The sequence below is a fragment of the Agelaius tricolor genome, unplaced genomic scaffold, assembly GCF_023055355.1.
Source record: "Agelaius tricolor isolate 1412-34295 unplaced genomic scaffold, bAgeTri1.0.p SCAF_14, whole genome shotgun sequence".
NCBI classification, from domain to species: Eukaryota; Metazoa; Chordata; class Aves; order Passeriformes; family Icteridae; genus Agelaius; species Agelaius tricolor.
In genome coordinates this window covers 11,310,704-11,326,898 of record NW_027269274.1, presented here as the reverse complement: position 1 = coordinate 11,326,898, position 16,195 = coordinate 11,310,704, and the positions used below count along the sequence as shown (strand labels likewise).

The window sequence follows — 16,195 nt, the reverse complement described above, 5'->3', positions numbered from 1 at the left end:
GAAGGGCTGGAGAGCGCGGTCAGCAGCCGGCAGCACCCGGAGCAGGTCTGGGATGCAGGCAGGGATGCCGGCCCAGGACCCGGCAGTGTCACAGCGCATCCGTGAGCAAACAGCTGCCAGGAACCTCGCAGCCTCCCCACAGCAGTGGGGAAATGCAGGGCCCCCTAAAGCTTGTTATTCCTCCTTCCAGAGAGGACAGTTAGGAAAAGCACTTATTGAGCCACTTGGCTTCTTCCTTTTCCAAAAGCTGGCTAAAAAACCTAAATCACAAATTCCACAAATCAGTCTGTTTACAGTTTGGGACGGAGTTATCCCCAGAAAAATTCAAGGGAGCACAGTCATGAAACATTTAAACTAAAGCAACAAACTTTACAGTTGCAGCCAAAAGGAATTAATTTTTAAATATAAAAACCCAACAACAAAATGTTTGAGAAATTAGAGGAAAAAGTCCATTTGTTTGCCATCTCAAAATTACCCTGCTCTAGGAATAAGTGAACTAGAATAAACCAGATGATTTTTGAAACGTCACAAATAATGACAAAAGGGACAAAAATTAAATAGCCAGCACTTAAATGCTAAAGAAACTTCCACCTGAAACCTGCAGGGCAGAAGGAAAGGACACATCAAGAATTTTGCACAAAACAGCCCCAGGAGAAAGATGTCAGACATTGCCCTGGTGTTGGTTCTCATCCAGCTCTTGCATGTAACTCATCACATCTACAGTGAACTCAATTATTTCTGTGATCATATGTGTGATGACATAATAGTCCCACAGCAACCACAGTCATCAGTGCAAGTCTCCTGATGAAAAATAAAACAGCAAGAGAGAAATCAGGCTGCTTTTTAGAGTGACTTCAAACACAACCAATATCATGGCTGAACTTCCTGCATCCAGTATTTTAGGCAAATTTGCTTTCAAGTAGTGGGATATTTCTATTCAGGAGGAAGGCAAAATCTTACTCTAAGTTTAGAAACTCAAAGGGCAAAACAATATTGGGAATATCATCAGCTTTGAGTTTTGTTGTCTCAATTATCACACTACAAAACGACTGGCACTGTATCTCTAATGGAAATAGTTTTTGTTGAAGTGATGCATCAGTACCCCACTCACCCTCTATTTACTTGTGCAACACCTTTAGAATTGCCCAAAGGAATGGTCAGGATCCAGTTATTTTGGCAACCCACTACTGAGAGACCTTGGAGCAAATACAAATTGTCTTTATTTCACACTGACACACTGATCAGGTGTTTTGAGGGTACCAGTATCTCAGTCTCATAGGTGGGTAACCTTACTCCACAAGTGTTAGAATTCTAACAGTATCCAAGCACCAAAAGCCAGGCACTAGCTCCAAAGATGTACTTTATTTCATTATAAAGCAGATTTTATAGGCATTATTTCTTTTTGTGAACATCCATTGTATGGCCAGCAGGTTCTGCTTTGAGGACACAGGTGTTTGATAACAAAGATTCACCACTAGACCACAAAAATACAGATGCACAGAACAAGTGCTGCTTAGATACCATAGAGCAAATGGTCTAAACTGCAACCAGTTCAAACAGATATGACCAAAAATACAAGTACAGCTCCAGCCCAGCCAGAGCAGCATGCACAGACGTGGAGTCTTTTTATATTAAAATAGTTTGTATTGGGCTTCCTGGAAAAACAACAACAGAATCCCCAAAGCAGAGTTGTATCAGAACCCTTTCCCTCTCCTTTTAATGCCACTTTTTCACTGTCCCCCTTTCACATCACAGTTGTGCTGTGGTGCATTAGTACTTCATAAAAACCAGAAAAAATATTCAATGTAGTGTGACATCATAGTGAATGGCTGACAGTGATCATTTCATGGATACTTCATCCCAATTCTTTTGTTCCTTTTCCAATCGTGATCCTCATCCCGGGCATTTGACTTTCATTGATGGGTGCATCTCATTCCACATTTGCAGATTTCCCACGTGTTTGGTATCTGAGTTCAGGGCATTAACAAGGGTTTCTGGATGTCATCTGTGCTCCTTGGGTGTGTAACAGAGTCCCACCACTCCAGCAGGAACAGTGACTCACAGACTGTCTGCCCAACATGCAAAAATGCACAGAAGGCAGGTTGATGCAGCGTAAAGAAAAGTTCCAGCAGCCACAACTCCTCCTTCTGCTTTGCATGTTGTCCAATACTGATTGAGGAGAAGTGTATTTACAAGACTCATACACAAATATTTGCATTTGGTCCTAGGCACCTGATTAGTACTGACAACCTAAATTAAAATGGAAAATTAAGTTTTATTGTGGTCCATTACAGCCTTAACTGTAAACTCTCCATTTTGAAGGTGTGATCTTCAAAAAAGGAATCCCAATACCTTCTGAAAGAGTATTTTCCTACGTACCACTCAAATCCATGAGATTATAGGATGGAAAAGCCTTCTACATAAGCCCCTTAGTGGAGTTATCTGACAAGGGTTTTGTATCTAGATCTACAAAGACAAGTAGCATCCATTCTTTCCACTCTTTTGTGGTAATGAGACTCAAAATTCACTAGATATGAGTGATCAGATAACATCCTGATTGCTATGAGACCAGAATTCATTATCAAGGAGAGAAACTTCACTCTAGCAAAGAGCACAAGCAGATTTGCATCTAAGCAGCCATAACACTCATTCCTTTCAGCTGACATCAGAGCTAGAAGCACAGCCACTAATGGCAATAAAGACTAATTAGAAGGCTTTACAAAGTTGGTTTAACCAAGTTTTAAAGTAGCAACTCTTAGGCACAGGTTCTGGCAGAATCTAGATTTACCTGAGTTTTCTGCTTGTGGAGGAGAGGTGGTGGGAAAGGACACATTCCTTTCTTACACAGAAACTTGAAAACAGTCTCAAGCCAATACTCAACAGCTGACAAAGTCTACTGTAGTAATTACATGACAAAACATTTGGAATTATAGATATTAGATTGTAGTAAAAAGAAACAACTGCCTTTCAAATCTGCCATACTGAAAAAAGAAACCCCTAACACATGAAACACCATTTGTGCTTAAACTGTAATTATGGAATTTGAGCATCAGATGGAGAGACTTTTTTCACCATTACTGCAAAGGAGCTGCAAAAACAAGTTAAATGGAAAAAAATCCCTTCCAAAGATTCATTTAACAAACATTAATTAAAACCTGTAAAGGCTTCAGGTTACTAAATGTGAAAGGGGCTCAAAAAATTTTTAGGAGTCATTGAACTAAATCCAAGTCAGAAAACTGACTCTCCTAACACATAATTAAAAAACAATTTTCTTAAAAAAATTTTTTGCACATCTTCTTCATCAATTTATAAAATGCAAACAGTATGCTAGAAAAGTTTGAACATAAGGGAATGTGCTTTGGAAACATTATTAAAATATGTGTTTCTATAGAATGACACTATCAAGTTTATGATACTTCTTTTCCCCTGACTGGCTACACTTTGAGAATGTCCCTCCTCTCTTTCCTGGGTCCATGAGAAACTAGGTTTAGAAAAGAAGAGCTCCCATACTGCCAACTTCACTCTGTTCCTTTACAAAAATTTCAAAGTACTGATAAATGATGGTGACAGCGAGCAGAATTCCAGTTCCAGAGCCAATTGCCCCCAGGAAGTCTGCCAGCACAGAGAGGGCACCAATGCAGAGCCCACCAAAGGCAGCAGCTGTAGGGATGTACCTGGAAAACATGAAATGAGAATAGGAAAAGGGGCATTAGACTTTGCTTAGATAGTAACAAAAAAGTCAATGGCCGAATACTCACTTCCCTTGTGGGTCTGCAATCAGGGTAAGAATATAAAATGCTCAACCTGACTGGAGAAGAAAAAAATGCTACCCTAAGAGGAGAAGGTATTACAGTCCACCATGCAATTATGCACAAATATTAAACTCATGGCTACTGGCTCTTCAAATCATCTGTAGGTGACTGAAATCCAAAGTTACAATAACATTACCATAACACAAAGGGCACATAGGTCCTGCCCTGAAATCTGAAAACCTAAAGACATCAACCCCTGCCCACCTCTGCCCCTAGGAGATTTAAGTAACTACTTGTTTTAGAAGCAAGGTCTGCATGAAAACAGTCCTCAAGACTAATAACACACAAAAAATTACAGTAAGAAAATATTTCTGGGTCAGCTTGAAGTAGTAAAGTACACTGAAATGCTCATTATTAGCTACCCTGAGAAGAGTACATAAATGAAAAAAAAAAACAACCCAGGAAAATAAAAGGTCCAGAATTTGAGGCAAATTCTTTAAATGCAAGGCATAAATAAGCTGTACTGTATAAGTCTTCCCTTAATGAGATAATGTTCTATGTCATATGCATGTGACATCAAAGCTGAAATAATATCTGAGTTCGAGGATCTAGAAAATGGAAGTAAAAGCAAACTTTGCCCTTTGTTTGCCCAGAACTCCTTGCATGAACAGCCAGTGAATGTGTAGCTCACCTGTTGAGTTCATGTACCATTGAAGTTTCTCTGTGGCCTCGCATTACCATTTGCTGTTCTTTCAATTGCTTGGCAACCTGCATTGAATCAAGGAATGGAGCAAGTAAGTTTAGTGTGATCTGCCAAGGCCATGGAATGTAGTACTGTGGGAAAACAGAAGTAAAAGGTGGTGGGGTTGGGTGGTTTTTGTATTGTTTTGTATTTTGGATTGTGTTTTACATTATTCATCTGAGTTCAAAATATCCAGTATTTTAACTTCAGATAAACTACAGTCACAGGCACTTTTCTACCTGTCAATTATACAAAGCTTTCTGGATAATTCTAGTCCTACTGAGAAAAGGAAAATTTGGATACTGGTGGGCTCTCATACAAATAATTCAATCCATGTTTTTCCATCTACCTTTCCCCTGATGAGGGTTTCACAGATGTTGCAAAATCATTCCTTTAAGTGTTTATTCCATTTCAGTTTCCTGCATCCAGTTGAGTCAACTATTTATTTGTGGAGCCACACTAGAAACTAGACTTAGAATCCCTTCTTGGAACACTATTCTTAAACTGGACATCTGCAGTTGCACAGGGTTACAGCAGAGCCCTGCAAACACTTTACTAACAACTGTGGGTAGCAAACTCTAGCAGGGGAACATGAAGGTGCTCATCACTGACTCCATGTACTACGAAAACACGTTTTGAGAGGAGTAAGCTGCCAGCATTCCACTACACAGTGGAAATTTAATTAGTGATTTATCAACTTTTATTTCTGAACTTTTTTGCATGAACCTAAAATTATTTTACTTAGTATCAGGAAAAGGTATGAAAGCGTTAAAAACTGTCTACTCTGAATACTGGAATGGTTTACCCTGAAATAAAAACCTGACTCTACATGGCTGTGAGTGCCTCCCTGCATGCCTGAGAAGCAGCAAGATGCAAGTGCAAAACAAGAGAGTGCTCACACTGTTACAGTAACTGTGCAATTACTTCTTTGTTAAAGAATGGATTAAACCATTCCACATGGCTGCCAAACTTCACCTCCTACCCAGAACGACACAATACAAATCTACCACAATGACAGCTATTTTCCATGTTGTTTTCCAACTCCAATTTCAGGGTGATATAGTTCCTGAATGTTAAATATCCTGTAGCAAATGGAAATTTTGAGAAGCTAGCCTCAGGTACATCAATGCACTGCATTATATTCTCCATTGTCAGTGCACTCTAGTTAAAAATAACAACCTCTACTTAATTTTCCCACAAAGGAAGCTCAGAACTCTCTGTGTCAGGAATGGCTGTCTGAGCTTTACCTGCAAGTTTCTAAGTGGCAACTGCCTTGCACACAGTGCACCTGTCATATGGCACTGAAAGAGCTTCTACCTCTCCTGTTACCTTTCCTGCTCTCACACTGATCACGTATTTCTATGTTCTAAATTTCCTAATTCCAATTAAAGCAATTTAAGTTTTGATGTTGTTTTGAAAAAGCAGTAAAGAAATCAGGAAAAAAATGACACCCATTCTGTCTTAATCTTTCTCAATTAAAAAAGGACACAGTCCCTGTTTACACAAACAATGAATATTACCAACAATATTACCAGCAGTTTTCAGAAGAAAGTCAGTCTCATTCTTACAACTGCCCATCTGTTTTCATCATGTAAGCTCACATAATTTGTCATTTTAAACTTACGTCTTTGGCAGAGGAGCCAGAGACTTCAATCCATGTCTTAGAGAAGAAAGCACAGGAGCCCAGCATAAATACAATATAAACAACTGCATGTACAGGGTCCTCCAACACTGAAGAAAAGGACTCTGGAGGTGACAGGTAATAACAGAGTCCACCAACTGGATAAGCACGAGCAGGGCCTCCAGAAGACGTGTCCTGGAAGAAGAAAGCAAGCAGTCAGTCACCAATCTCCTCACTATTTCTTAGCCATTAAGCCAAGTCTTAGAAAAGTTTGTGTCACCTTTGTGTCACTTTGCATCATTACTACTACAGCAGCACATAAATTTACATTCATCACAGCAAGCCTCATATGCTACCATTAATTCAAACTAATTACTGATTTAGGAGTTTCAGTGTGTATGACCACCTATCAAAGTGTCTTCATATTGAGAGACCATCTCTTCAACCCCACATTCCAATGGTGCCCTTGTATGATGTATGCAAGCTGAGAAGGAATACTCACAGACCAGGTGCCCAGCAGGCTGACCAGCAAGTTGCCACTGAAGCGGGCAGAAAGCATCTGGGAGATGACATACAGGTTGGACACCAGGGCAGACTGGAGAATAATGGGAATGTTGGAAGTGTAGAACAACTTGATGGGGTAGGTGTTGTACTGGCCCCGGTAGCGAGCAGATTTGATAGGAAGATCCACTCTGAAGCCCTGCAAAGTTTTCAAAAGAAAGTCCCCCATTACATCTGGATGTGAACCCAAAAACTGCAAAACTGCGTGGTTGTCTAAACACACAGCCACACACAAGAAGGTATGAAAGATTCAGACATCAGAAGAAATCTGAAGGTTCAAGAAGACTGAACAAAGCATCCAGGAAAAGAAACATTACAACTTCCTATATTCTTCAGCAACAAACAGGCCTAAAAACTTCCAAGTGTTTCCCAGTAAAAAGCAATAGCATTTGGGTTAGACAGTATCACATGCACATGTGCATCTGGGGTATTTTTATTTGGTTTTTTGTTTCTTTTTTCAGAGACCAAACTAAGCCTCAAGCCTTCTGTGTGACTATGGTAAGTGTAGAAATTGATTAAGAGAAGGCAGAGTATAATAAACATCCAGATGCTGCATGTACAAAAATGAGCCTTGTGAATATATAACTGCAGAAGGAAGCAAGTTTCAGACCTACTTCCATACAGTTTTACAACCCTCATTATTCCAACTGACCTGGAAGTAAATGACAATTGCAAAGACAAAGATGGTGGCAATCAGATTCATGAGGTTGGGAAGGTTCTGGCGGTAAAAGGCCTCACGGAGAGCTCGGACTTTGTCTGTGCGAGTAGCCAGAAGATGGAACAGAGCAATGATGGCTCCCTCAAATTCCATGCCTTGGAAAGGAAAGGAAAAACTTAGGTGAGCTGTGATTATCTCCAAGTTTCAGTGTTTTGTCCCATTAAGCGTATTTCTGAACTACAGGATTCAGAATAGGATTGCTCTGAGTCTTTTGCACCTTGAGCATGTTTTCAGACTTTTATATTATCTCCCTTCATATCAGCTGCTATTTCTAAATTTTTTTTTTAATCCTCTTGTAGTGGCCTAGAAACTAAATCATAACCCAACACAGGATAACTCTATTGGTCTCTAGAAACACCGACAAGTACCAAGTTCTTTCCTTCCTCCTCCTGATCAAAAAAAAAAGTAAACTTACAAGGAAGCATCAGACTTTCTAGTGTCAGTTGTGGTGAGACACAAGTTATTGTTTGGATTACAGCAAATAGCACAACCTCACTTCTGTTTTCTACAATACAGCAGCAAACAGGATCTCCAGTGGAGTTTGGAGAAAAAGGTCTTTAGGGCAAAGTGTAAAAAAAGCAAGGAGCAGAGAGAAACAGCGAATAAATTTGGTCAGTAAGTTGGACAGCAGCCATAATACAATGGCAGTCCACTACTGCTGACTTCTAATGAAGGCACTGTAAGAAACTCAAGTTCAGTAAATATCCTGTAAAATACTACAAATTGAGAAAAAATGTCTTTGTGCTTGCACTTTGCACAGCAGCACCTGCTGCATTAGCAAGATTCACTACACAGGCAAGATGGTAGTAACAGCATTTGGCATTAAGTTAAAATTAAAAAGATGTTCCCTTTTTTTCCAAACTATCGGTAAAGAGAACAGACTGTGCCATATTACCTCGCCCAGTGTTCACTGTGGTGGGGCTGAATGCTTTCCACACAATGGTCTCACAGATATTGGTGGCAATGAAGAGGGAGATGCCAGAACCAAGACCATATCCTTTCTGGAGAAGCTCATCCAAGAGCAGAACTATCAAACCAGCAACAAAAAGCTACAGTAAAAAAAGAAATACAGCATTAGTTTCACGTCTTTTTCATTTTGTTGGAAAAATAATGTGTATTAAAAGATTAGACTATATGTGAAGAAGCAGGTACACTGGGGCCTTTTTGCTCTCTATGAGGGACAGCCTGTCCATAAAACTGATTCTTTGACCCTTTCAGGGAAAAAGTAGAGAAGATTAGAAATTACCTGGATTGTGATAAGCAAGCAGATACCAGCGCCCATCTCAGATGGGTCTCCATACATTCCAGTCATTACATACACAATGGACTGTCCAATGGTAATGATCATTCCAAACACTACAGAATAAAAGAAAAAGTATGTATTTGTCCTGGATCCTTATGTCAGTGGGCAATTAGAGAAACAGAAATCACCTTTTTGTAGAGAATCTTGGTCTCAGCTGAGATAGAGTTAATTTCCTTTGTAGTAGCTGGTAGAGTACTGTGGTTTGGATTTTCTATGGGAATAATGCTGATAACAGGCTGATGTGCTGTTTTAGTTGCTGCTCAGCAGTGCTTGCCCCAAGTCAAGAACTTCTCAGTGTCCCCTGCTCTGCCAGCCAGCAGGTGCACAAGAAGCTGGCAGGGAGCATGACCAGGACAGCTGACCCTAAGTGGCCACAGGGATATTCCATACCCTGGAATGTCAGGCTCAGCAAACCAGCTGGGAGGATTGGCCAGGAGGGGCTGATCTCTGCTCAGGAACTGCCTGGGCATCCAGCAGGTGGTGAGCAGTGCATTGTGCATCACTGTTTCTCTGAGGTTTTACTTCCCTCTCTCCTTTTTGTTACAGTTATTGTTATTGTTATATTCTACTTTGTATCAGTTATGGAACTGTTCTTATCTCAACCCACGAAGTTTATTGTCTTTTTTCTCATTCTCCTCTCCTTCCACAGGAGAGTGAGCAAATGTCCCATGTGATACTTAATTGCCAGATGGGGTTAAACCACAACATTTGGGAAGGAATACATAAGTCACAGGGTGTTTAAATTCAAGAGCAAGTTAACGTTGTTGTTTGAAATCTAGCACTGAAAATAGAAATACACACAAATAGTTCAAATGCACTTAGAAGCAAGTACGTTTGGTTACCAAAGGTTGCTTTAGACACTGAAAACTCTGAGGGTGTTAAGATATTACTTAGCAATTTATGATTTTTCCCAGTACACATATCAATAAATAGTATACAGCATCAAATATCTACAAAACACCCAAGTTTTTCTGGAAGTCATTATCAAGTGACCACAGAGACCCCTTATTGATGAGAAAAACCCATGCCTGGAGCTGCAAGGTATAAACAGCTACAACCAAGATGTTAATCACTATGAAACACTCAGATTAACACTGACTATCACAGTTCAAAAGCTGAGTCTCCACAGTCTCTACATTGCTTCACTTATCTGGGGAGATTACAGCACCAATGCCAATGGCACTGACTCTTTTCCTTTTCACACCTTTCTGAAGCTTAACAGCCAACAAGGCAGAGAGCTGTCAGTAAGAGACTGATGAAATGCAGGTGTCTGCAGCAGAACATGGCACAAACCCACAAGCCCAACTGCACCACTCACCCCATGGTAAATTCACTTTCCACTGCCAGGGTGAGATACTCTGAACCAGCAGTGCTCAGCATGAGCTGTTACTCACATTTCTGGGCTCCATTGAAGAGAGCTCTGTCCTTTGGGGTGTCACCAACCTCAATTATCTTAGCACCTGCCAAGAGTTGCATGATGAGCCCTGAGGTGACAATGGGTGAAATGCCCAGCTCCATCAATGTTCCTGCCAGACACAGGAAGAACAGTGAAGTTCAAAGTTAGTTTTTATCAACCTTTACATCACAATGGTGAAGATCTAAAACTCCAAATCTATGTAAAAATTATCAATGTTAACAAAAGTTTGTTAGAAGTCAGTTTGACATGTAGTACTCCTCAGTACCTCAAAAATACTGTGTTCAGTGAAAAAGACTTTTGCTGTCAAGAATAGATTTACTCTACATAAAACAAAGTATGATATAAACTGATAGATCAAATGATATAGAATGATAAAGACCATTCAGGAAACTGTCACCATTCTTAATTCATAGCTGCATTAGAAAGCTTCCCCAAGAAACAGAAATTTATATAAACTATCATGAATTTTAACCTTCACACCTGCATTAGAAAGCCTCTACAAGAAACTGAAATTTATATAAACTACTATGCATTTCAATCTTCTGTGTGTCAGACTCAAAGAAGTCACCCAGGAAACCACAGCACTCCAGGAAACACAAATGATTTTGAAACATAAATCTTGAAGATTGCAACAGCAGCAATGCAGGTAATTAGGAACTGTCTCTTCCCCAACCATTTCCCTCCAAAAAACAAAGCTAAATTATTGTACATATAATAGATTGCACACAGTCAATCTTATACTCATTTTGTCTAGAAAGTTGTGCCTTCCCCAATGCCCCACTGATTTATGACTTTAAGTAACACAGAAAAATTACTTTTCACTCTTCACTTCAGTTTTTATATTCATTACAATGGAGTGGAATGCAAGTCCAAAACCATTTTGATTCAAGCTAAAAAAGGTGCCCTCCTGGAAGCCTGACCATACCTCTATTGGATGCCAAAATCACTCTCATCCAGTAGAAAGGATCTGCAGAGTCTGACGACATAATGCCAAACAAGGGAATCTGCATTTCCAACCAAGAGATTAAATTAGAGACTTCAAAGCATGCTTTAAACATTTCAGCTCTTCCTTAAAAAGGGAAGGAAGCATACCTGGCAGCATACTAAGAAGATGAAGAGTGTGATAGCTGTCCATAGTACCTTTTCCTTAAACTGAATCTAAAGAAAAAAACACAAAACCAAAAATCAACAACAGATGATAAAGCTGTCAAGATAATAAGACCAAGTCCATCAAGCAAACTTTCATAGCAGCATATTTGATTTTCTTGTGGAGGGACAAAGTACAGAACACCCCAAAGAAAACAACATACTTTTCATCCCCTTCATTCCACATAAAACCAAGGAAAGCTACAAAGCTTTATTCAAAATTTAATCCAAATATAAAAGGCTTATGTCAATGCAAGGTAATTCTAGTACTTCCACAGAAATCAGTCTTACATTTTCATGAGTAAGAGCTTATGATGAGAAAAAAACAGTAATAGGGAGCAGTTTATCTCAGCAAATGATCTTAGATTAGAGCTTATGAAGCAGAGATTTTCAAGTTGTGGCTTTAACTTACTCTGGTTTACACTTCAATCTGTACTGCCCTCAACATCTCACCATGCACTGCTGTGACATAAACAAATCTGCCCAACCCCATTTGTTCTTGTACAACCACATCCACACGAGATGCACCACACATGCACTCCACTACAAACAGCTGTACCTAAATCTGCCATTCTCCCCTCAGAGAAGAAACCCCAAATCCCACAAATACAAACTCTGATTTTATATCACACAAATACAAACCTAGGAAGTAAATTTTATTTACCTACCTTACGTTCTGGCTTTTGAATTTCAGGCAAGATAACACAGAAGGGCTTGATCACTTCAAGAAATTTTACTGTACAGAAATAAGTTAAAAGACAAAGTGAACACACAGACACAATGCACACTGGAAAAAGCTCAAGCTGAATTGAATTTGAACATGTACTCTATATAATAAAAGTCCCAATTCTGGAGAAATTTTGGTTGGTTAGTTTGGGGCAGGGTGTATGTTTTATATTATTAAATTCTTACCTGTTCTAATTACACAGAGATTCAGCTAACATGTTTTAAGTACAGTATGGACTAGGAACAGAATTAAAGAAAGTCGAGTGCTTTCCCATTTCACCAAGTAGGCTGACAGCACCAAACAACTTCGGTAACTGCTTTACATTAATTTATCAACACCCTCAAACATTTATTTCATGGTAGCTTCTTCTCAGCCAGATATTAGAGAAAAAAGCACCTCGGGTATTATATGTATAGCTTACTTTTGAGCCATACAGTTTAAGAAGTCCTACACACTTTCAGGCCATACAGATTAACAGTTCCTATCCATGCAATTAAGAAACCTCAATTCAAGTCAGTCTACAGAACATTTCATGCCATGATCCCCTCCTAGCCTAAAAGACACATTCTTAGGTTAGAAGTCTGTCTTAAAATAAGCATACAATGAAGAGGGGATCTGCAAAGTCACAAGTTCTCCCATAAGCAGAGAGTTCTGAATTTGAAGAGTTAATTCTAAATCTGTTATGACAAATTTAGGGTTGCATCCGTATTTTGGACTGATTTGAACTAAGAAGAGTACAACAGTGCAGAACTGAAATTACTGGTGTCTTTCCACCTTTTCATGGAAGGCTGCAACTTCAGCGGCAACTTAAGACCAGCCCACAAAAGATATTTTCTTAATTTCAAACGATTATGTCTGAAAAGCTACACTGGACCGCAAAATTCAATTAAATTCAAATCAAGGGTCTCGCCAACATCTACAGTAACACAGCAATCGACTAAGACGCTTTCCAAGCAGCTTTTCCTGCAGGTTCACACACGGATCGATCCCTGTAACTCCTGTGACATGTCCCTGAGGGGTCACACCCGAAGTGACATCGGCCCCCCCACCCCGGCACCGCGCCCGGCACCCTCAGCCTGGCGGGGCCGGCCGCAGCGCCCTGCACGGGGCACACGGCGCCGGTTCCCTCCCCGCCATGAGCTGCCACCCCCGGCAGCGGCTATTTCCCGGCCAGAGGGGAGAAGGAGGAGCCCAGGGGGAGCGACGGGACGGGAGATCCCCGGTACTCACTGCCCATGGCGGCGCCGGCCGAGCAGCAGCGAGCGGCGGCCGCGGCGGGAGGGACACGTCAGGCTCCGAGCGCGGCCGCCCCTTTCCGCTTCCTGCCACGCGCCGCGTCCGCCGCCGCCGCTGCGCATGCGCCGGGACGCGGCCGCACCGCCCCCCCGCCTACAACTCCCATCGTGCTCTGCGGTCAGGGAACACAATTACCCCCACGGCGCGGGTGCCGCCCATAGCGGCGCGCCGCTTGCCGGGAATTGTAGTCCTGCGCCTACCGCCATCTTGATGTGGTGTGGGACTGGCTCCTGTGTGTCGAGGAACGCGTGTTTTAGCTACCAGAAAGCGTAGCGCTGGTTTAAGAGGTTTCAACAGATCAATACATAAATAAGCAATTAAATTATTTTCCTGGTTATGTGTTTTTGCAGTGGGGCGTTGTAGGCCTTGCTGTGCAGTAAGAACCTCCTTGTACCCGCCACATAACAAGTGCGTCAGATGGCAGAAAGAGCAGCTGTGTGTAAATGCCTCAGCTCCTCTGGCCATTTGGAAATTATCCTTGTAGGTAGTTCTCTGGACTCTCTGGTTAATGGAGATACAAGTAAAGAAATACTCTGCTTCCCTTTCATCTCTGGAGAAATCACTCTGCATATCTCACATAGGTTTTCAGATGAGTTGAATCATCCTCCAGATGTATTTATCGTAGAGGGAACTCAGGTGACAACTTCACCCTGTAATTTGGGTGTCCCATTGTGAAAAGCACCAATCACTTGTTTTTAAAAGTTTAAAAGTTTAGTAGTAATAAAATGATTATAAAAATAGTAATGCAATTAGAGTATTAATAATTTGGATAATTTGAATTAGGACAATACGAGACAATAGAAGCAAAGAGTTACGGACGTCTGGGTACCTTTTTCTGGGCAGCATAAGCCTGAAAAAAGACACATGTTAACAGAGGATTAACCCTTAAAAACAATAACCTGTTTCATATTCATACATCTCATACATGATGCATAAATTCCATTCAAATACAGAATTCTGTCTGGTCATCGTCAACTTCTTCATAATCCTAACAGCATCGTCCTGCCTGAGCGAGGAGGGAAGAAGTTCATTTCTCCTGATAATGGAGCAATAAATTCTTTTTCTCTGAAAGATTTAGGTGTCCTGTGGCTGCTATCTCAGTGCGAGTCCTTTCTTTAGGAATAAAAGTATCCTACATAGCATAGTTTCTATTTTAACATTTTGTTATAACCTAAAACTATATTTAACGCATTACTTAAGAGAATTAATACAGCATTACTTTTTAGCACAACACATATAATATTCATTTTAATATTTGCAAAAAGCCAATCATAAAATCTGCATTTTTCACACCATGTCAGACAGCTCCAGGTGTCAGTGTCCCACAGTCCCTCCCTGCCTGCCCAAGGCCGTGTGTAACACACGTAGGTCCAGCTGGGCTTTAATAAAATGTGAAACATTGGTGGAAATATGAAATTTTGGGCTGCGTGTCAAGGAAGTGACGGGCCAGCCACACGTCACTGTCACCCAGCAGCACCAGCAAGGGACACGTGCTACCAGGGCTGATTGTCCGAGGTGTTTCTTGCCAGAAGCACTCAATGTTCTGTGTGTTTTCCAGGCCTCTGCAGGGGCAGTTATCAGCAGTCTGAAAGGGAAGGTAAACACAAGTCAAGGGAAAGATTAAAGCAAATAGAGGTGCTGATACAAAGCCGTTAAAGTCAGTGTATACACTCTATAAAATGCATAATTGCTTCCACAACATCTCCCTGATATTTTCTGAGCACTTAGGTACGCTTTGTTTGATTATTTCATCTCTACTTTTCTGAGATTTAAAAGACCAACCCTAATTCCTGTGTAATTTTTTTTCTTTTACTTTTTTGTTTTTGGACTGTATATTTGCCCTTCTGCAGGCTTCTGAAACCATGCATTTCATCTGTGAGTTATTGAAGACATTGCCAATGGCTGTGAGAATGCTTTAGTTCTTGTCCAGGGTTGCTCATTTCAAAACATCCATTTTATTGAAACTTGTTTCAATCCACCCATTTCTAATTAGAGATAAAGCAACTGCTTTCCAAGTGACATGCTGTCTTGCAGAGTTGATTTGATAAGATGGTTTAGATTTAGTTATGTGGACACTGTGCTGGTTTGTCAGAGCTGGTAAGTGGAAAAGGGAGAACCAGCAGTGGTTCTTTGGGAGTCTGGATAGGGAAGCACAGCACAGTGATCAGGGGAGTGATGGTAGAAACATGCAATGAGGTGCCAGAATTTGCACAGTCACACACGCTTTTTGTGCAAGTAAACTTTGTCTGTGCCATAAGAAAGGAGAAAAATATTTAATTGGCTGTTATTTGCATGCATGTATCACCTGTCAGACTTCTTTTGTTCCTGTTTTTATTTTATTTTATTTTTTAATAATTTTAGACAGTAAGATAGGTTGGTTCTCTACTGTAAAAAAATGTATAATGACACAGAATTGTCTGCTTAGGGAGGATGAAAACTCATTAGATTTTACCTGCCTCTGTATTTTGTCCATCCTGGGCCTAAACAGCTTCACATTTTGGGTGAAGAGGGTACAGTCCTTCAAGTGAAATTTGCCATTGAAGTTCAGTTCTAGGTAGAAAAAATGGTTGCTGAAAGCAAGCTTTCCTTGGATCTTACAATGAAAAAAGGAATCTGCTTTGCCAACTGCAGTAAAAATACACAGACAAGAGACAAGCTCAGCTCTTTTGTATAATCAAGTGTCACTCTGCAGAAGTGAAAAGCAAAAGAAACTGAAGATACAGTTCTTGGGGCACTATTATAGTAAAGCCATGTGAGACATTGAGTCAAATTTTAGCCTGGTATGACTCCCTGACCTTGACAGTTTATCCTGGGGAACTATTTTGGCAGCCAATTGCAGACAGTGTGACAAAAATGGAATTTTATACTCTAGGGCTGATTTTTACACTGTTTTGGAAGCACCTACTACTGCA

General features: G+C 40.6%; 1 protein-coding gene across 1 annotated transcript; it reads right to left on the bottom strand.

Moving 5' to 3' along the window:
* Window positions 1-1,342: 1,342 nt before the first annotated feature.
* Window positions 1,343-13,329, bottom strand: SEC61A1 (SEC61 translocon subunit alpha 1). Its single transcript, XM_071439661.1, has 12 exons — window positions 13,218-13,329; window positions 11,929-11,996; window positions 11,207-11,272; window positions 11,040-11,118; window positions 10,092-10,223; window positions 8,641-8,750; window positions 8,290-8,443; window positions 7,329-7,489; window positions 6,618-6,815; window positions 6,119-6,310; window positions 4,444-4,520; window positions 1,343-3,674 (listed from the first exon to the last, which is right to left on the bottom strand). The coding sequence occupies exons 1-12, from the start codon at window positions 13,222-13,224 to the stop codon at window positions 3,488-3,490; spliced, it is 1,431 nt and encodes a 476-aa protein (XP_071295762.1). The 5' UTR covers window positions 13,225-13,329; the 3' UTR covers window positions 1,343-3,487.
* Between the last annotated feature and the right edge of the window lie 2,866 nt (window positions 13,330-16,195).